Raw genomic sequence first — 22852 nt, 5'->3', positions numbered from 1 at the left:
AACCCCAGCCTCAGAATGATCAATCTGACACCCGAACCGCAAGGGCACCATCCTGCCTCAGAGAACCATATACGGCTTTGTTTTCACATTTCAAACAGTTAATCCTTAAGATTTTCAGTGTATTCTTTTTCAAGACTACCCAAAAAACAGGCCTTTTTAGTTTCAATCAAGTTGTCCATTTGCGGGAATAAGATTGAACTGTTTCGTCAATCGCAACGGGATCTGTGGTGGCGCTGATTTTTGTTGAGTCATCATGACCTTGGCTGGACCTCATATGTGGGAGAAGAACCACAGACGGTGTCAAGAAGTATCCTAAAATCTATTTTGATTCAGGTCATTTGTGATACTGGCTCATACCAAACAACAATACGATCATTTTACAAGCCTGCATTTCTGTTGTTTTGCAGACATCGTCAGTGTGCAGCATCATGACACGTATGGGTCTTCAAAAGACTGAGTACCGTATTTTTCGGATTATACGTTGCTCCGGATTATAAATCGCACCAGCCAAAAAAAGCATAATTAAGAAGGAAAAAATATATATGTCGCACTGGAGTATAAGTCGCATTTTGGGGGGAAATTTATTTGATAAAATACAACACCAAAAACATACATGTCATCTTGAAAGGCAATTTAAAATAAAAATAAAATAGAGAACAACAGGCTGAATAAGTATACGGTATACAAACATTACATGACTGACATGCCTGGTAATGTCAGTAACGACGCAACATATTAAGAGTTATTCAGATAACGCCAGCATAAAGAACATGCTAACAAGTTTACCAAACTATCAGTTTCACTCCAAATCACAAAATCCAATGACATCTTCATCCTCTGTGTCACTTTTAAACAACTCCCCCATCTCGGGAGGTAGACGATGCGCCACCTCCTCTTCTACGTCGCTTACGTCAGACTCATCGTCGATTTATCAACACACGCCGAGAGCGCCCTCTTGTGGTTTAATGTGAAAATAACGTGAAATGGCATAATCATGGGTTAATAATTTCACACATAAGTCGCTCCAGAGTATAAGTCGCACGCCCGGCCAAACTATGAAAAAAACTGCGACTTATAGTCCGGAAAATACGGTAAGTTTGTTTTGACAAAATTACAATTGATCAGTAACTTTTCTCATCCTATGAATGCTACATTCTTCAAAAGATAAACGCTGAATTTGTGACATTCAGTAGCGCTCTCACAGGTCTATTCACTCTGAACCTCTCGCACAACAGAATATTACATCAGTTCCAAAGAAAGAGGACGGTCTCTGCATTCACTCTTTTTATGGGTAACTTTGCATTTGGAGGGGAAGGATACGTGTCCACTGAGTGACTGATGAGGTGTGACTGACAGATACTCCTTTTAACCCCACAGCAACTCCACCCACGCCTTATCTCGCGTATCGATGGCTCTCACCACTCGAAGGATGCATTGCTTGCGTCGGTGCTAAAATGTGGAAAAAGTGCTTTCTTCACACCTATACTGCACAGTGTTATCCATGATTCACTGACGTGTGTGTGAGTGTGTGTGTGTGTGTGTGTGTGTGTGTGTGTGTGTGTGTGTGTGTGTGTGTGTGTGTGTGTGTGTGTGTGTATAAAAGTGTGTTTTCCGGAAGAGGTGAACAACCTTCGCTGTCACATCAATTCCTGTAAAACTAAATTTAGGAGGCCACATACAGGCCAAATTGTTCAATTATAGGCTCATTAGCAAATGTATAATCCACTTGTCTACGCTCAAATATGAGTGTGTGTGCGTGTACACATTTGTAACATAAATTTAATACATTTAATAACTAGCATCTTTGACTTGCGGCTGTAGCGTCAGAGTTGCATCAGCAGGGCAGTAGAGTGAAGCGGAATGTTAGTCTTGGGGAAGGGGAAAAAAAAGAGGCACAATTTCCATGTGACTTGAAACTTTTCAAATGCAACATACATTAAAACAATATCAAAGGGCATCTTTCTGCTGTCCTTTGGGAAACATCATCTGAAGGAAAAGTCACTGTTATCCATCCTCCCATTTTCTACACATTCGGTCTGAGCAGAAATGAAGAAATAAACATAGAAAGTATGACAGTCTCTGACACAAACTTCTCCTTCCGAATGGGCATGAGAGACAAGCAGGATGCCCTTGTGTGCTTTTGGCAAAGGAAGATGAGAGGTGAGAGGGTGGGGGGATTTCATGCTTTTGGCATTCGTGGAGTGTCTCATGTTACTCATATATTGTTTGACTTTTTTTTTTTTTAATGCAAAAGAGTAGTTTAGCATTAGGTATAAAAACATCTGTGTGATATACTCAGTGACAGTGTGGTTGTGGGTGTGAATGGTTGTTTGATTCTATATGTGCCCTGCGACTGACTGGCGATCAGTTTGGGGTGAAGTCTGCCTTTCGCCTGAAGTCAGCTGGGATAGGCTCCAGCACCCCCTGTGACCCTGTTCAGAATAAGCCGTGTCGAAAATGAATGAATGGATGGATGGTGTGTGACTGGATCCAATTTAGCCCCCCGGCCCCACCCCCCAAAAAAATAAAAATATACACACCATGAATGTTACTCTTAAAAAGAAAGGAACATAGTAAGGCAAGTTGTTCTGAACAATGTTAAACACAAACGTCTATTTAACTTGTGACCGGCTAACAAGCAGTTGAGGCTGCCACCCGCCTCTCGCCCACTGACAGCTGGGATAAGCTACAGCACGCCTTGTGACCCTTGCGAGAAGAAGCAATTCAGAGAATGGATGGATCATGCACATACTAGGAGATCACCCAGACCTACATACTGCTGTAACACACTCTACTCAGCTGCTACACGCAGTGAGCTTATCGTTGTTGTTTTTTTTTCTCCCAACGGTAAATAGGTATAGAACCAAGAAACATATTGTTGAATTGATACTCATCTCTCAGTGGCAATATTTTGTAAGTGTAACTTTTTAATAGACCCCTTGTAATACACGTGTATCTAATATTGTGGCCATGGATTGCACACCCCCAAGTGCCATATTTTCTTTTTTTAATGTCACATGGGATTTTAAAAAGTACAGTATTTAGGTGAGTGGGTTGTGTGACGCATAGCAAGGGCAGATAACCGCACCACAAAAACAGGAGTGAAACATTTCCCTTGCAAGTGTTTTCAAGTGTATGTCTCTTTTATGACTAATGATAGTCTGACTCAAGAGTCAGGGAGCAGATTTCCTTTCATATTGTCATGAACCGCCAAACCCCGATCCCCCCAACACACACCTACACATGCATTCATGACAAAAAAAAAAAAAAAAGAAAAGACACACTGGGGGCAGAGTTTCCAGTGAAATGTTTTTCAGGCAAATCTGGGAAGGCGTCTTCAAGCCAAGATTGCTTAACAGAAGGGTACCAAACTATTTTTCAACATTTGGTAGTTCACAAATGCATTTATTTCCAATATAAGTATTTTCAAGGATGTAAAGTGAGGCTATAAAATCTTGAAATATCAGACCATTCTCTAGAGTCAGAAACACTGTTGGCGTGTCGACTGAATGTGCTGAAACTGTGCCCCGCTCAACTCTCAACTGTCAATCAATTTTGGCCATAAAAAATGTATCCAATTAAAACCTCCAGTGGCTCGAATATATCCCACCAGGTCATCCCGGGGCTTGCCACAAAAGAGGTCCACAGGATTTTCAATCGTTCGTCAAAAAGGGGCATTCCTTTGAACCCTTGTATCTCAGGAACTACCTGGTCAAACTTCACAAACCAGTTATTGTTGGGAAACAAATTCAACAAGGAATCAAAATCTGCATTTGAAAGATTGGCGCATAATTTAGTGACTTGACATTTTGACCAATAATTTGACCTTGTGGCTCACGTAACCATATTTTTTTTTTTCATAAAATGTAATCTCTCACTTGTTCTCTCAAACATAAAAGTTCCAGAGATGTAAAATGTTTGGTTTGGAAGTATTTACGCCTCACATGTTCATCGAATATTTTTTTCAACCATTGAAAGTTGAATATTCATTGAGTATGGGTTGAATATTCATCTCAAATCTAAGGGTATGGATAGTTTGACTCATTATTTCGGTTAAAAAAATTAATGAAATTACACGTGAGGAATTTGGAAGGAAATATCCTGCTTGTATGTCTTTTAGAAGTCATACGTCAAGCTTTCATCAGCCACAGTGTTTCACACACTTGCAGCATATCTTAGGCTTGCTACATTCCACTCAGATTCACCTTTTTTTTTTGTGCTCAAAGTGGCATTATATGCTTCAAATTAGTCTTTCTAACCATTGAGAGCTCAGAGAGGCGTAAGTGATTCCACTCTACACTCAAAGTATAATCATTTATTCAATGGAACAGTTTGAATCGAAGAAGTCCGTTTTATTTGAGACTTTTAAACGCGGAAACTCACAATTGTCCTTTCCCCGTGCCTGCAGATTTCTCACATATGGTGTTTTTACATAATTCAAAAGAAATATCTAATATTCATACCTAAATGAAAGCTGTTCTATAATGTAGTGTGAAAGAGGAGGTGGGCGGAAGTGCTTGTGGACATGGCAAGGACGGGCCTGGAGATCAGGAGGGACAGAAAGGATGCAGGGTGTGTGTGTGTCTGTGTGTGTGCGCGCGCCTTGTGGGAATATGAACTTTTCAGCTTTTCATATATCATTAAAGGAAATGGACATCGCAAGACGAAAACCACCTCCGCACATCATCCGTCGAAAATAGAAGGTTTTTGGGTTTTGGACCAACTATCAACCCTCATGTATTGCAGGTTTTTTAGTGGATATCGGCAGCCCTAGAATGAATATGTACTATACAGCACAGTCAAGTTCTACTCCACTGCAAGCAACGCAAATGATCAGCATTTGCTGAGTCGGTACATTAAGAGTACGTAGTTAGGTTCAAATCTTGGGTAATGTACTCCTGAGTGTAATTTGCATGCTCTCCCAGTGCTTACGAGACTTTCCTACAGTGACTGACTCACCCGGCATTCCAAAAGTATCTATCTATCTATCTATCTATCTATCTATCTATCTATCTATCTATCTATCTATCTATCTATCTATCTATCTATCTATCTATCTATCTATCTATCTATCTATCTATCATACATGAAAAAATGAGCACAGGAAACACAGATGCCACAAAAACCCATTATTGATGCAAGTCTAATTTATATTTCAGTATCTATTCGCACATTGTTCTGGTTGTCAGTTTCGTCAAATAACAGCCATGAACTCAAGAACGAAAAGACAGAAATGGTTTGTTCATACAGCAACCCGCCCGCAGGATGGGAAACTCTATGAGCAATTCATTGTGTCAGAATGGCTATAAAGATTGCTTTGGAAACAATGAAACCATTCTGCACCTTTTTTTTTTTTTTTTTTTTTACTTGATCACTCGTATAATTGTGATAAAACATTTCATCATTCTGAAGATGGCTGTGATTTGCATCTCATCAATGGCTACATTCTATCAGCATTGCATTTTATAGCTTTAAAAGAGAACTGCTTTGAGGTTCCGATGATGACAATATTTAACAATCACAATTCAGTCTAAACGATGGCGGTGTGTTCGGTAATGAGATGCCTTAGGAGAGTTACAATTTAAATTACATTCAAGAGCATTACTCACAGCATTGTCTGTACAGGAGAGGGTTTTTTTTTTTTTTTTTAATCGGAAAAAATGTGCACCGAGGTTGAACCAGTGCCATGAGAGCATGTGAGACTTCAGCATATTGCTCAGGATCACATTACTGGTGTGCATTGTCTTTCTTTAACATAAAAACAATAAAATAAAAGTACCTTTTAGTGTTTTCTTAAAAATATGTACCTGACGTTTTATGTGGTGATTAATTCTTTATTATTTCACATAGGGGAAAAAAAACTATGTTTCTTGTTCCCCAGGGCACATGTTGTGTGACTGCAGAGAATCCACGCGATGCACAATGACTTCATACAGCTCCATGTCTGAGTGCATGTCGCTGCAAATATTAGCTCTTATCAAAGCGCCTCCACAGGCAGGATGCGGTTAACCGCAGTCTGCTGTCACACACAATCACTGGATACAAAATCAACAATTAAATCATCCCTTCAGGACACAGCAGCCATTAATTTCCATCTGACTTCTGTGACGTTGACCTTACTGCAGATACATTGGCCTGAAAAGCGCATATGTGGTTTCCATGGCGACCCACGCACAAGGCTGTACCAGACAACATCATTGAGCCCTTCTCCTTGTATTTTCTTCTTCTCGTGTTTTCTTCCTCTTCTGCTGTCTGACCCTTCATTCATCTCCTCGTCATCTCCGAGATCCATTCATGTGTCACGAATGTATTGCACTCTTCACATGATCAAACACAAGACTCACTGATGCGACAAATACTTTTATTTATCAAAACCATCCAGCTGATTCCCCCCCCCAAACAAAACAACTGCGAAAGACAATAAATTAAAGCCGACGGTTTTGTCATGAATATTGCAAAGACAGCAAAAGCAGCACTTTTTCTCGTTCAAACATTCACTGGATATCAGAGCTGATCACTGAGTTTGTGTGAGCCATATGTGTGAGGCACGAATGAGTCGGGGGGAGGGGGGGGGTTGATGGAGGGCAAAGAAGATGTAAATCTGCAAAACTAGACTAACTTTATGTGGTTGAAGTGATGTCCAAAAAAATCGCACAAGTAGCTTTAAATGCCTTGTCGTCCCACTGGATTCTGTTCCAGTATTTACCGACAGCCACTCTGTTGTGTTCTCACAACACTGGCACACTGAAAGACGCAGCGCACACACAAACACACAGACAAATATTGTTAGAATTGACCTTCTCCTCGGGAATACAACATTTATCAAAAGTTGATGACTTATGACCGGATGGCTATCTGGCTTACGAGCGACAAGGGCATTTACTTTGCGTTCAAATAAAATAACCATTGGCCATTACGTCAAGAGAAACGGAAGCTCGTGCTAACAGCTGAGCATGTACTGTGGTTAGTAGCCTAAAGAGATTACCTGTGACAAGTTGTTTGTTTGTATTGATGTGAATTACGGTCAAGTCGGGGCAGTGGCCCACCAGATCCAGCAGATTTCACTGGGGTAGCAAAAGGGAACTATTCAACTGCACAATAGATTTGGGGGTTTTCTGTGTTGTTGTTTTATTATACAGCTGTTGCAGCCTTTATACTAAATGTGCTCTATCAATTTTACCTCAGACAAAAATAGCTAAAAAAATTTGACATCATAAGGAATCAGAACCAGATCACATGGCTTTAGAGTCAGTTCAACGCATAATGTATTGTCCAAGACACGTGAAAGACAAGAGAGGACTGTTCTTCTTTAAATCTTGCATCTAAGTGTGCGTACGTGTGATGCTTCAACACTCACAAAACGGCACCGTACTTGCACACTGTCTCACATGCTGTCGCAAAGTTTATTTGGGCTGACCGCTTCCATTCTGTTGGGAGCCTTCTCCACACCTGAAGCACTTCCTCATCCAGACAGACACGCAAGCACTGGCACAGGCGCGCAAACTCGCACATACACGCTCACGAAAAATAGCATCTCATTTGCATGAAAACATGCTTTAAAGTGCTAATTACCGGGTTGCGCGCGTATGAAGAAACTGATCCTTGGCAATTGAAAATGCAAACATGAGCAGGCTGGCTGAAGGTGAAAATGGCAGAAAAATATTGAGTTGGCTCACCCGTTATAGGTCAACCATCTTCTACACTCGCCTCCTGGGAGGTCTTTCTAAGATGTTAAAGTCTGCCCAATTATATAAAAGAACATACGTGAGGTTAGACGTCATCTGAAAGGGGCCTAATCGCAAGCTCCGTTCTCGTTCATTCCAAAGGTGCGTGATGGGGTTGAAGTCGGGGCTCAAGAGTGATTCTTCCAAACCAAATCCATTCATCCGTGTTGATTTATTTTTCTTTGTGCATCGAGGCACAGTTATGCTGGAAAAGAAAAAGGCCTTCCTCCTGATCCAAAATGATGTATTAATGATTCTTTGAAACATAGGGGTGTCCCACGGTTGTTCATACACGACAGTATAGTGGATATTATGAAGAAATGCTGTAGCGAACATCTGCCAGATGGTTTCCTCTCTGCCTGTGATGTTTTTCATATCTGAGGTGCGTGGTGTTAGCAGAATTCCCTCTTAGCGGGTGGAATGCCTGGGGTGCTCAGAAAACTGGGCAGAGTGCAGTAGCCTGTGCTGACATCTCTCGTGTGTTTGGCAGTCAGTGATAGGAGAGGATGTGTGTGTGTGTGTGTGTGTGCAAGTGTTCTCCGTGTGTTCGAAGAGACAGTGAGGGGGAAACAAAAGGGAGGGAACGCTACAGAGGGTGTGAAGGACAAAGGGATGCTGGAATTCTTGCAGACTGGAATGTGTGCAAAACAAAGACGGGCTTTGTGGGAAATTAGCAGGGAGGGGAATTCCACATGCTTTTTTTAGTCTTAAAGTTCGAATGACAGCTTGGATTCAAATACCTCCGCCCTTCCCTTGCCGGCGGCAGAAAAGACATCTGAAGATCCGCTAAACTGTTGCAATCACACCTATTTGCATAGTTCAGTACGGTTTGACTATTAGTTGAGTTTCATGATTATTCCTCTGAAGTGCTTACTGTTAGGAAATGACACAAACTGTGCATCATCCGTCAAATCATTTCTTCTCTGCATTTACTGCGTATCTGGTTGTCTAAAAAAAGTTCATGGCAAAATGGCAGAAGGTGTCCAACAATTCAAGATAGTTTGGGTCAGTGTCTCAGCGAGGAGGCTGCGAGGGACAGGCACATTCACACTTGTCGTGGTGCGTGAGGAAGATCTCATCGATGACCCAGCGCGCCCTTATCCTGCGGTGGCGCTGGTACAGAGAGGTCTCTGGGGCGTACTTGAGCACCTGGAAGAGACAGGGAGAATGAGTCGAGGCAGCACAGGCCTTCAAACTCTTTCCTGCAAGGCCATAAGAAATGTGGCCCCCGACGAAGCTCTGCACTTTTTTTCCATTCCTCACCATTCCTGTTTGCATCGTGTCGGTATTTGTGTGCACAGGCCTACGTTGGATTACGTGTGCTTGTTACGGGAAGGCAAAGGTTTACTTTTGGGCATGTCGGTGGACAGACGGATGTTTGGTTTATGTGCTCAAACAAACAGACACTTGTTTGCATTGAAATGACATCACAGTACCTCAGGGCACAGGTAACGAACAATCCCCTGAGATGCATAAAAAAAACAGCTGAATTTTGCCCCTCAATTCATATTCCACAAATGCAAAATGAATCAGGTCGTGTTTTGACAAGTGTGGGCTCATAAAAATGTTGTCAACAATATGTTCTGACTTGACTTCCCTTTTAATGTATTTTTAAAAGGACCCCCGTTGTCAGTTGAGAAGCAGACCCAGAAGCCGATCGGACGGTCAAGTGCAAAAACAGAGAGTCTGTATGTACAAAAATCCAAAATGACTGCAAGGTTTGGTTTATGTGCTCAAACAAACAGACACTTGTTTGCATTGAAATGACATCACAGTACCTCAGGGCACAGGTAACGACCAATCCCCTGAGATGCATAAAAAAAAACAGCTGAATTTTGCTGCTCAATTCATATGCCACAAATGAAAAATGAATCAGGTCGTGTTTTGACAAGTGTGGGCTCATAAAAATGTTGTCAACAATATGTTCTGACTTGACTTCCCTTTTAATGTATTAGGGAGACATGGAAAGGCAGGGCGAGCACGGCGGCCACAGGGCTTGCGCCGCCCGAGCATGATCGCGTAGCAACCGCAGGGCTTGCGCCGCCAAAACAAGAACGGGTGGCGGCCGTTTTAAAAGGACCCCCGTTGTCAGTTGAGAAGCAGAATTTGGACCCAGAAGCCGATCGGACGGTAAAGTGCAAAAACAGAGCGTCTGTATGTACAAAAATCCAAAATGACTGCAGACGGCTAAGGAGGCTAGAGTAGACCGTCTTCAGGAGGGAGACATGGAAAGGCAGGGCGAGCACGGCGGCCGCAGGGCTTGCGCCGCCCAAGCATGATCGCGTAGCAATCGCAGGGCTTGCGCCGCCAAAGCAGGGTTGGGTGGTGACCGTGGGACCCCCGGAACAGGAACCTGCCGGTGCTGCAAGTGCAGGGTTGGAGTGCGGCTGCAGGGCTTGTGCCTTCAAAACAAGAACGGGTGGTGGCCACAGAATGTGCACCGGCGGAGCAGGAATGGGTGAGGGAAAGGAAAATAGTCTGGTGGGTCACAGTCTCAAGGAAGCTTCCATCAATGGGATTTACTGTTCGGGGCGAGTCCGGAGACTGGCTCCTGCGGTTGCATGATGAATCTTGGGTCGGAATGGGCACTGGTTAATGAATCGCACTGGTGTATCGAGGCTGTGTTTGACATGGACATGGTAGGTACCATCTGATAATTTGGGGTCATGTTGTCTTAACCTCACACCTGATGGGACCTTATGGATGTCCGCCGCAATAGGTAGACTGATTTGATGAATTTGATCGGGGCACAGGCAGACAGATTCGTGTGTGGATGCCATTTATTTCAGAAATATGACATATCAAGATGGCCGGCGTTCATCTCGTGGGGGGGTGGGGGCGTAGGTGCCCACATGAACGATCACGGGTTTGGACGGATCCAGTACATGACATACAGCCATATTTAAGTCTCCAGGGGTTATCGCCAACTCATTCTGGATTTAATGAGGGTACCTGCGCACACTGACTGTTGCCACACCCCTCAAGAGCAGTGACTGCTCCGGTGATGTGCAGAAATGTGCAGGGATTATGTCTCAAGGTCGAATCATGCTTTGGCTGTGGTTCAAATTGCCTGGCTATGGCTGCCTGATTTGGTCGTTCGTGGTGAGAATACCTGAAATTGTTGAATTCAGGAAAATACTCTAAAATCAGTCAATTTTAGAGTCTTCGATGTACCAAATTTGAAACTTTTTGGAATGTGGGAGGAAACCAAACATATGTTCATCATATTTCTTCTACTGTTGGACTACTAGAATATTATACAAATAATGACGGCAAAATGAATCAGTAAAATCCTGAATGACTAGTGAATTGTCTCCCCCAAATGTTCTCACGTCGAGTCTTTCTTGTTCAATTGTATGCGCTAATGATGTCTTCGCGATGTGTGAACTACCTCGTGTAGTTTGAGCGTGGTTTTCGAGGCCTGACACGTGCAGCCGTTGTTCCAATTATTAGTGCCACATCCACAGTTGCCGCCACAGCGCATGACCAGCAAGCACTGGGGGAAGAAGACGGCGTTGGTGGCCCTGAGCTCCTCACGCAGGTTCACAGAATAGTTGCGAGGGGTGCAGCTGTAGCGCTTTACGTCATCGTGAAGGCGATTCAGGTCAACTGCCCAGAGAAAGAGAAAAGTGGGATGGAATCTGCCAGTCAGTTCACTTCATGTTATACCTCACTCAGGTTTTCTCAATTCATTTGAGTATGAATACTGTTTAACACTCGCTAGTTAGCCATATTTCAGAGAAGACGGCCATTTTTGCAGCCTCATTTGACATCAGGAGTAATTTAAACGCAGTGGAAGCTTGTTTCACAAATGTAATCCTTTCCAATTGAGGAAATGTAAAGCCGACCCGGTGCGTCATTCCGTCATTGTTATTTTAAACGCGCTTTCATCATCGCGAAATTCCAGTTCATGACCGCTACTTCCGGACTATCAGTAAAAAACTGTTGACATGAGTCACAGCAATGGTGGGTCCATCAGTAAATTTCATTGGTCTGCTATTTGCCTTCCGCCGGCCTGCCAGTTCGTCATTATCAGTCCGTCATTCTTTCATCGTTATTTCACACACACACACACACACACACACACACACACACACACACACACACACACACACATACACGGAATGTACTGAATACTGGCATTGATGCCATCACTAATTTATTCCCTATTCTGCAGAGTTTTCATGGACATGTGAAAATTCATGGCAGTAAAACAAACCATAAAGCATGGTTTTTATGGTATGGTGTAGTAGTGTATGCTTTTATCGTCAGTTCACAATATTCAACATGAGGGCTTTTTGTAATGGAGAGGCAATGATACAGTAGAAGTGCAATATGCTTCGTCGAAAGGGCAAGACTGAGGGAGAGCTCGAATGCATCGCCTGTGAAATAAGGTAGCTTGAGAAACACACGAGTCACTTTTGTGGAAGACAAAAAAAAAAAAAGAGCAGCAATCAAGGCTAGAGTGTCCTCTTGACAAAGGTCAAAATAAGAAGTGTAATCACCCCACTGTCACCCCTCAGGGTGGTAATTACACATATGTACTATTTGAAGGCTGGCTGATTTAACCATCGTTTGCACATTTCTGTTCGTCTCAGTAGCAGCGTCATTGTAAAAATCCTCCTCTTGAGGAAACAAAAAAGTGTTTTTGTCTGAAACGTGTTTTAACAGTCGTCCTATTCAAGAGCCTACTTCTCTACCAAAGACGGGTTGGGTTATATCAGTGTGGCAAATAACAGCCATGTATATATAACTGTCAGACTCTTATACTTTGTTGCTCATCTTCAATGAGTGATTAATAGAAATATCAAGGTCAATGACAATTATTCTTATTTTTGCTTTGCAACAGATGTGTACACAACTTCAATATACGTAGTTCAGGCCAGGTTTCTTTTTGCGAAGGTGCTAACCGAAATCGCCATCTTGGCAGGATGTAATTGTTCAATTGAAATAATGAAGAAAGTAAGCATTTAGTGGAGTGAGCACAGCTCATTTTAAACAGATAACGAGCATAAGTAGGAGCCTAGCAGATGTTACTTGTTTAGAATCGGTCTTTGCTGCAAACAAGTGAAATGATCATCAAAAGTTAATGTGAGCAATAAAAAATAAAAATAAAATACTTTGTAATACTTCTGCTATTGATGTGATATTGACTGTCATTCACGTAAATTAGGAAGATATCTAAGAATCATTCATATAACCTTACCATTTTCATTCTTAACCCAAAAGGTGACAAAATATGGACAATTTACTTGATTCAGAACTCCAATAACAGAGATAAAGAGTCACTAGATTTGATTGTATTTTTTTTTTATATTTGGAAAAGGCGCTAAACATAAAGTATAAAGAAAAAAATCCGTATTCAGCATTTGAGAGACTGCTACCAAAGTGCGACAATGGGTTGTTGACTGTGGTTTAGAATGTCTCTGTCATTGCCAAAACACTAAATAAGGGTTGGGACGGAAGCGCTTTAAAAGGACGGGGATGCAGGATGATTATTATATGAATAAGGACAGAGGGACGATGACGGAAGGGTACCCAGGTCATGGACGGAGGACGGATTGGCAAAATAGTGCCCATCTTTGTACATTTGCTTCTGACCTGTTAGTTAACAAATGTATGGCTACTGCTGTTAATTTGCATTTTTTGAACCACCAAAGAAAGATTAACTAAGAGGACGTTTTGTAAGCAATTACTGTATGTATTATTTTGCTTGCATGTAGCCTAAGTTACAAACTCATTCAATTCTAAGTATGATCTTGTTTGTTGATTTCAAGGAAAGGAGAATGTGAGCTAGCGAAGATGTGTCTCTTCAAGAAAACAAAGGTAAGCTTCTGACTGCGGCATATTTCTGCTCCACTGCACAAGCTGAATTTCCAATCAGGGTGAGGTGGTATGTCGTATAAATAACCAGCAGCCAGGGGCTGCATATGTGTTCTCCAACATATAGAACAACCATCAGTTCATAGAATAATCTAGTACAGATAAAGACGGATTTGTTGTAGAGCTCAAACATTTACCAAAGAACACCAGGGAATCATTACGTTTATTTTTAAAGAATATTCAAAACCTTTTCTTCCGTTACCTTTTGTGTGCAGTGAGCTTGTTGGCAACAATGATGTCTAACAGTTTTTTTTTTTTTTTTTGACACGAGACAAATGATCTTGAATAATGCATCACTGCCACCGTGATTTAACTCGGTGGAGGTTGTGCACTTTTATTAAGGACTGCATGTCGCTATATATGAGCGTGGTTAAGCAAAATGAAGTCGAGATGGAGCGTGATGAATCTTTTTGTTGAGATTTCTGAACAACACCCAAGAGTAAACGAACGGCAGGTATGCATGGTTGAAGAGATGCAGTCAAATATATTCGGATTTGCGACCAGCCTGAAGCGTTCTTTGCAAGAAAGGATTCTGTGCCAAATCTACTCTGACATTTGCTCTTTTGAGTTCATCAAGAGGAAAATTACATTGCTTGAGTGAGCATTTGTCCTTGACATCCTGTAGACCTCACAATTTCGTGAATCTATACACCAGTACACCAAATGAAAATAACAATGACACCGACCGACTTTTAGGGGAAATAATTGTCTGAAATTTTGAACTAAAACAAAGTGGTCAAACCGTCATCATGAATTGATCACGCGAACGAAAGCTATTGCCATGGAGTTGCAGTGTCGTGTCGCAATGAGGCTTGGCTTGACTGAGCGCAATACGCTTGAGGCCACAATAAATCAACAGAAAAAAATAGAAGTATCCCTCAGAGTCAGCTATGTTGTGTCGTGTGCGAAGAAACAGTCCGTTCTCACTGTACATTTGCCCGGTGACACTTCCTTCAAGCATCATTAAAGAGCTTTTGAAATATAAAAGCCATCATTTTTTAAATTTGGTATTGATCTTGTTTTGTAAAAGCGCTCCTTCTATCCTGCCTCTATCTATACGCTCTCTCTCTCTCTATATGGTTTATTGAAGATAAGGATTTGTGCCCACAAGTGTGTAAGTGTTCATTGATCGTGACCAATCAATGATCTTCAGTGAACTTTATGTACAATCAAACATACCTTTGTTGTGCCTGCTTGCCAGATGATAAGCCCTGGATCTATAATGAATGTGTGTTTGTGTGTAAATGCTGTCCAGGTCCTGTTTCCAAGTGTCTGGGTTCAGCGATCTCAAAAGCTGTTCCACAGTGTCAAAGGCAGCAATGGTTCGATCCAGGTCATCTAATGAGAGAGGAACCTCTGTGACTGCTACCGGCCCCACAGGACTGCTATCCTAAGAATCAGAGTAAAAAAACAAAACAAAAACAACAATATTATTCCACCCCGTTTACATTGTAGGTTACATGAAGGATTCTGAAAGTGATGTTTAATGCAAACAAAATGACTGTGACAACCCATAGTTTACGCGACAAGAGCAGATGATACGGGACATTTGTACTCTACTGCCATATGGATGTTTTTTTTTTATCCATACGCGTTGCATGTAATTGTTGTCTCTTCATTTTGAATCTTAAAACTGGGGCAAACCCGTGCACATGCATCCCCTATGTAGTCCAGTCCATGCATAAAAAGTGCCATGTGTAACAACGCACACTAATTATTATGATTTCATACTTCGCTGACCACACGGCGCTTACATAGAGACATACACAAATTACAAGGATTACATGCTTCTTACAAAAGCATTAATCTAAGAAGGCATGACATTTTACATCTCAAGCCTCATGTATAATATATGGACGATGGTGTATGCATGACTCGACCGTGCGCGTGTAATATGTGGCTGTGCCTTGGTCCGTGCAGATGGGCGTTCTGTCATAATAATTATTCATGTGACCATTCAACATTTCTTTGTGTTTAAGAATCGTCGTCCAACGTGCTGGGGGTTGGATTGACGACAAACTGCATGTTTTGAACAATGTGGTTGACACTAACACAAATTAGATGATTAAAAAAGAAAAAAGGGTGTTTATTTTTTCAATTAAAATGAAGGCAGCCACACATTTGCAGACCAAATGAATTAAATTAACGTGGTGTTGAACAGCACTTTCGCTTACAGGTAATTACAATGCAAACGTTTATTCAGTTTTGCAGTCGAGAGTTTCAGCATTTAACCCATATGTAGGACTCACCGACATAGTGACGGCCTCCCAGTTGGTTTGGGATGCAGGCAGAGGAGTGCCAGCCTAGGGGGAAGAAATGCAGCAATAATGGATGAGTTGATCAACTGATTATACCAGATTTCCATGACTACTACAGTTTAATGTGATTCTTTTCACATCTTTTTTTTCAGGGGTACTCAAACAGAAGTCTTAAAGGGACAAAAAGCATTATTTCAACGGGTCAAATGTCCATTGACTAACAGTGTCGTACAAACCACATGCATTGATACTGGAATATTTAAAACAAAATTACATTTTCATATATATATATAGTGTGTGTGTTAGTAAGGCCCCTAAATGCTATTCTCATATAGCACATTTAAGGTTGTATCTGATTGGTCAAATACAATTCCATATGAAACTTATTGCACATCTTTGCAATATGCATATTTGACAGTCCCTTATCGCACTGATGATTTTTGTTTTGAAATATATTTTGCAGCTCTAATCACAATTGATTTTTGTGTCATACTAATGAATAAAATAAGTGACAATAGTTTCTCCAGTGCCCCTCAGTTCCTTAAATTAAAAAAAAAAAACATCTACAGTGCTATTTTTGTAAGTTCCAATCGGCCAACACAGGGGGAGGGAACTCCGGTGCCTCGAGAGCCATCTCCTGCCTGTTTGAGATCCCTCCCTACTCCATCACACCTGATTCAATTGTTCAATATCGTTTCAGGCCTCTACAGAGCTTGCTGATGACCTGATCATTTCAATTCGGTGTGTTGGTAAGGTGTGTAGAGATCTAAAACAGGCAGGAGATGGCTCTCGGGGAACCGGAGTTCCCTACCCCTAGGCCAACACAATTATTAACTTAAATCAAATGCACTTTTATGTTCATATGACAAGTATAAAATGTGTCTGGCAAAAATACAATTCAATCACTTTCAGGCCCTCACATGTGGTATTATCTCCATCTCTTTTAAATCTTGAATTGCATCTCCGGTGCAGATGGGGAAAGTTCACCTTTGGAACACCAAAGTAATATTGTGATTGTTTACATCTGCAAATGTTAGGAAATGCTCAACAAATTCTGGCATCTATTCTTCTTGACCAGCTGTGTGAATGAGGTCAGAGGCTTTCCCGCAAATGTGCGTGCAAGAGAGTGAACACAACGTGGCTATCATCTCCTTTTAAGGTTACGTTCATCCACATATGGGCCACTTCCACAACTTTGAGAAAAATTGGAAGTAGAGATCAAACTGAGTCTGCCAAATGGTGTGCACAAACATGTACTTGTATCAAGAGTCAATAAACATCACCTGACCCTTAATTAAACAAATGTGACCTCTTTTTTTTCAACATAGTTTGATTATATCATGTATGTGACAATATTGACCACTGAAAAATATCCTTGGCGAGTCTGGCGGTATTGCAGGCGGCAAGAGCTCAGCCCCTTTTTTACAGAAGCAGCGGAGTGGTGGTGACACCAGGGAGCTGCCCTTCTCAAACTCCATTTGGTACAATCGGACAGTGAGACAAGTGAGGATTAAATGTGTCTTCGATGGCCACGAAGGCCCCAGCATTTTACCGTGGCCTTTCACCCCAGACAACCAGGACACTGACGTTTGAAAAAAGGCACAGTTTCAGCACACATTCTCGTCTGGTATTAATATTTGTCCTGCTCGGAAAATGAACCGTTTTCCTTACTTCATACAGTGCCTGGGGTGTAAATTTACTCAACTAGAGAGAGTAGTAAGACGTAAGATATTTATTTGAGAGGATTCCCATTTCCTTATATAAGACCAGCGATTCTTCAAGTGTGGTACTAGTCGTACCTAGGTGCAATCTAGTGGGAAGTGAAAGAATCACTGCAGGACTACCGTTTAGTTGGAATTAAGTTTCTAGTACAAATTTTCTGTTTAGGCGCAGTGTTAGTGTTCAAACTGTGCATGGTGACACTGAATTTAAATTGTATTCTTTTCATGGTCACTTAAACCTACTAAATTAGTTATTTATTTTGGTGCTACTTGGTGTGAAAGGTTGGTGGACGAATGTAATAGACATACATTTCCTAATCATAATTTATTATCGAATATATGTGTGTGTGTATATATATATATATACACACACACACACACACACACACATATATATATATATATAATTACTTTTTTCATGTGGCTAAATGCGTTTGAGAAAATATTTGTACAAGAAGTGTTGTACATTGGGAGCCATCCAATAATTACAGGGTACATTTCAAAACAAACCTGCACAATTCTGACTGAAATCCACAGTTAAAGCACACACAGCACCTGGCTGGATTATTTGACCGCTTGTTTTGTGGCAGTGATGTCATTATATATATATATATATATATCACCCAAAATGCACAATTGGCAGCCAACTTAACATCATCCACAAGTGGTGATCTTGCAGTTCCTTATTAACTTACTTTGTACGCGCAAGATCCTGCATAACCTTCAACAAGTCTGTTTCAGCTTCCGCAAAGTAGACAGCATGCCTTCACTAACTGAATTTCAAGGGAACAAGAGGAGCGACTTTGATTGGCCGGCAATCCACTCAGCTGTGCTCATTCATACAAACGCCCATTCCAAAAGAATGAAAACGCCACCCATGTGGACAGTTAGAATGCATTTTGTGCTAGACTTCCGCTGGGCTCAAAAATAGGAACCTAAATGTTTACGGGACATACGTACGTGATAAATATGCCTGTCGGTTTTCAGTGGTGTTTTCTAATCGAGCATTTCAGCTCCATTTTTAAATTCATGTGATTGAGCCGCCACATTTTTAAAGCGTTTTTTGTGTTGTTCCCCGATACATCTTATTTTGTTTCTCGACTTTCAATCCAATTATAGTCATTGTTGAGATGATTATTGCTTTTTGAATTATTCGAGATAATGCAACAACTGCAACAAAGCAATTCGGGTTCAGTTTTTCTTTCCTAACCTTCATGTTTCCGGATGAATCCAGCTCAGTCCATGCACTCTGATTGCTTCGATACAATATCCTTCTGTTTTCGTCTCTCAGTGCAGGCATTTAAGTCATTAGCTGATTCGCTGATACCATCTCAGACACCTGTTCTCTCTTTCCTCAATCCCCTTCCTTCCCACTTGCTGCCTCTACATCTCCTCCCTCTTATCAGTTTGGCAGCTCTGAAGAGAACAAATTAGACCTGCTGGCCACACAACTTGAGCACAGCTGCAGAGAACTTGTGTACACCATGACTCAGACACAAACGAGAAATTGTTGAAATGGTTACAATTCATCAAAGTGGGGACTTGATGAGAATTTGACAAGGAGAGGGAAAGAGGACGGGGGGAAGAGAGCAAAATTATGTGCAACTATAGAGTTTTGCATCTACACATAGCCGAACCTTTTAGCACAGATTGTAATGGGAACTGCCGTCACAAAGGCTTTCCTGTCAAAATGAAAGAATGAAAGCAAAGAATGTTTGACAGATGCACTATTTCTCTCTGCAACTAGACTTTCATCGTACCACCTTTTTTTTTCAGATAAAGATCAATGTTCAGCCCCATCTGTGACATGAAAGAGGAAGCCAGGCAGCATTCTTAAAAAGATTTTCCGTTTCTCTACTGCTATTTCATTCCCCCTCTTTCCCTCTGATGACAGGGTGAGGAACATCAGAGGTCCTCTTTTCTTTCCTCTTACCAACAAAACCACTACGCTGATTTCCTCATTTACTCATCCGACGACGAGAAAATGTCATTGTGATCCGGTGAGCAGGCCCAGTTTGGTGAATCTGAAATCTGTTTTATTTCTTAAAAAACCGCCATTGTTATAGTGCCTCTGCGTCATACACCGCCACTCAGATTCTGAAGGCCCCCGGGCGGATCACGTTGAAATTGCAACACACAGAAGCTGAAATCTGATTGGGAAAAGATTCTAACATAGATACATATGACTAGAACCTGGGCAGCCAGGGCGCACGCTATGAAATGAAGATAATGTAACTGTTGGAAATAGACTAATGCAATTTCATGTCATTCAGCAGACAAGGCCTTGAAGTATACAACCGCATACCACTGGGTATATGTATACCTTGGATTACTTGCCGTCCAATCACTGGGCAGCGGGAACATACAGCAAACAAAATGTCTTCGTACCCAAACCAGAATATGTAAACTTCACCCAGAAAGGTCCATACGCAGATTCAAACTCAGAACCTTTTGGGCATTTTATCCACATGTCAATATTATGTTGAGAGTAGTTTTACACAAGACCGATTCAGAAAATACGGAACCCGTATTTATTTATTTATTTATTTATTTATTTATTTATTTATTCATTCATTCATCGCCTTCTGGAAAGACGATGATTTTGCTGTATGGACTGCTAAAAGAACAGAAATTACTGCATGAGGTTTCAAAACCCTGTACTTTTTTTGGTCACAGTCTTATGCAAAAGTGTATTGTACGTACTGCAATAAATGTAGCATTTGCTAAACCTCATCAAGCTCATTGTGTTGAGCACCACAGCAGACCACCTATGTTTCCTATTCTCCACCACTGCTGTTCTGACATAGTTGCTCATGAATTGAAAAAAAAAAAAACTTTTTCAGAAAGTTTTTCAGTGCTTCAGCAAGGAACAACAAAACCATGATTAAAAACCTCCCCTTTTTACATTGTTCTATGTCCAAAAAACTGTTGTTGTGTAAATGAAGGCAATTCTGAGCAAAAAGAATTTAAAAAAAATAGTGCTGTATTGCAAAACAAAAAAAGAGAGATCACATCTGTGATGCCTGTAGAGTTAATTAAGGTTCATGACTGTTTTTTATTTTGTTTAATTTTTTTATCCAGCGTTGAACTGGAGTTTTGCCAGGACTATTATTTCCCATGGGAAACATTGTTTTGAAAGCCAAACAAGTCGAACGGCATCTTAGAACAAAAATGGCTTTGACTTTTGAGGCTCCACTGTAAGCTTCGAAAGCTCCCACTGTCTAATTACATGCGGCGAGACAACATTAGTTTGACTTCGACAGTAGGTTAGGTGTTTGGTCCCAAAGGATGCCAGTACTTGAGCAAGGCAGCAAAGCCCGAGGAGGCTTGTTTGTCTCCAGCCCCCGTCAAACTGACACCTCGCCATTCATGCGCATCAGTAAGCACCTTTCGGTTTTTGTGTATGTCGCAAAAAACACAGCATGAAGATTTAATTTATCCTCAGGGAGCCTAGTGAAGGGTTGCGAATGCTTTTGTGAATGTATGTCTAGCTCTCCACAATTAAAAAAAAAAGTGTGAAAGAAACAGATCAAGTCAGATGTGACAGTCGTAAAAGAGCAACTCAGTTTTCTGTCAGCTGTGTGTGTGTGCGTGTATGTGTGCAAGTGTCTCACCAGAAATGAATAGTAGACTTTAAATCCCGGCTTTGCAACAAAGTAATCATCAGATTTGAAGGTTATTTTGAGGATGTTAGATTTGGAGTTGAGACTAGGCGGTGCTTTCTGTCCACACCAACGACCCCAAATGATAGTGCTGGTCTGTGATTGGTCCTCCACCTCAACAAAGTCATACCTGCGGTGAATAATACAGAGGAAGAGGCCAACAAAAACATCAATAAGTAGATGATACAAAAAAAAATATGACACCTTTGTGGCTCATGACTGAGACATCATCAATTACAGTCAAACAATTTGGTGCTTTGTATCATGCTCACAAAAGTCACAAGGTTAAAGAAAATGTTGAGTTACACCCCAAAAATATTGAACCTGGAACTGGATGACCACGCGATGCATTTATTAGTACTGTGAAATCGATCAAGAATGCGGCACCATCGGTGGCTTGTGTATAAAGTCTTTGATGGTTTCTGTTGCCAGTGCACTGAAGATATGCTTTGATGAACACAAAGCTTAATTTCACTTCTTTTCATTCCTCGTCAAGGCTAGAACATTTTTGAATTCTGAGGGCCACCCACCCATCACCACCCTGCACCATCATAATCATTCCGCTAGCAACCTTTCGAGACCCCATTTGCATGATCGGCACAAAGCCGGCGCACTGAGCAATGTGAGTCTCTGTTGAGGCCAGTTAGAGTGCGTGTTGGTAACTACGCAGACACGCACACGCCGGCTTGCACGCGGCCAACTCTCCCCTCGTTCCCTTTAATGTGGCGCAATCACATCTCGCATGGAGACGTCTCTGTGCAGAAAAGGACAAAAGGACAATGCTCCCTGCATGATGGGAGCATTGTCATTGCTGCTGATTGGTGTGGCATCAGACAACGTAAGCGGGTGCCCTCATTAAATGCAGAATGAGCCGCTGGTAACGGCTGGCCAGCTTAAATATGTCCACAGACTTCATGTATCTATCCCCCTCCTGATTGTGCCCCCCCCCCAGCCACTCCACGCCACAATATTTGCCAACCAGTACAGAGATGATTTACAAAACATCATGATGATAGAAATGATATTAATGAGTGCAATTAATTGATTTCTACATTGGTACTTCATTTGTTATTCAGATGCTCATTGTCATCATATTTATGAATGAAATGCGCCTGATTTGCACGCACATGCCTGCGAAGCTCAGAATCAGTCCTCCTGTGCCTAAAAGAAATTCACCAAATTTAGGACCAATTTTCTGCCATCAAATTGTTATACCGCCTAGTCTATCTTCAAGTACACACCCTTGCTACGCTAGAAAGACCGGTCGGCCAAATTGGCTAACACGAGCAGCGGCAGTGCTTGCGCCTGCAGGAAAATCAGAATACGCAAGCATCTCTGCATGTCTACAAAAAGAGAGCCCTTTGTCTTCCAATTTAAATATAAACAAGGGTCTCAGATTCCAGCCACGTCTCTATTCTCCATCTACCAGAGGTGGGCATTCCGTTAGACTGACGGAAGTTCTGTCAGTCCGTCGTCAGTCCGTCACTGGTTCTGTCAATATTTCAGGTCACCCCTGTCGGCGACAGCCAAGCAGCATCGAGAACGTAATTTCCACATCACACACGGGTGCCACAATGCTGTTTGGGTGTCGCCAAGAACTCGGA

General features: G+C 41.6%; 1 protein-coding gene across 1 annotated transcript in view; it reads right to left on the bottom strand.

The window, feature by feature from the left end:
- Positions 1 to 7818: 7818 nt before the first annotated feature.
- pdgfd (platelet derived growth factor d) overlaps positions 7819 to 22852 on the bottom strand; it is a 31545-nt gene continuing 16511 nt past the window's right edge. Inside the window, exons 3-7 of the mRNA XM_019886035.1 lie at positions 21201 to 21378; positions 15857 to 15910; positions 14787 to 14997; positions 11116 to 11333; positions 7819 to 8873 (exon numbers count right to left, since the gene is read on the bottom strand). Coding sequence (XP_019741594.1) covers positions 8739 to 8873; positions 11116 to 11333; positions 14787 to 14997; positions 15857 to 15910; positions 21201 to 21378 — 796 coding nt within the window. The 3' untranslated portion in view covers positions 7819 to 8738. The remainder of the gene's footprint in view (positions 8874 to 11115; positions 11334 to 14786; positions 14998 to 15856; positions 15911 to 21200; positions 21379 to 22852) is intronic.

This window comes from Hippocampus comes, unplaced genomic scaffold, assembly GCF_001891065.2.
Source record: "Hippocampus comes isolate QL1 unplaced genomic scaffold, H_comes_QL1_v1.1 scaffold29, whole genome shotgun sequence".
Taxonomy (NCBI): Eukaryota; Metazoa; Chordata; class Actinopteri; order Syngnathiformes; family Syngnathidae; genus Hippocampus; species Hippocampus comes.
The sequence above is the reverse complement of the archived record's forward strand: the minus strand, read 5'-3'. Positions and strand labels throughout refer to the sequence as shown.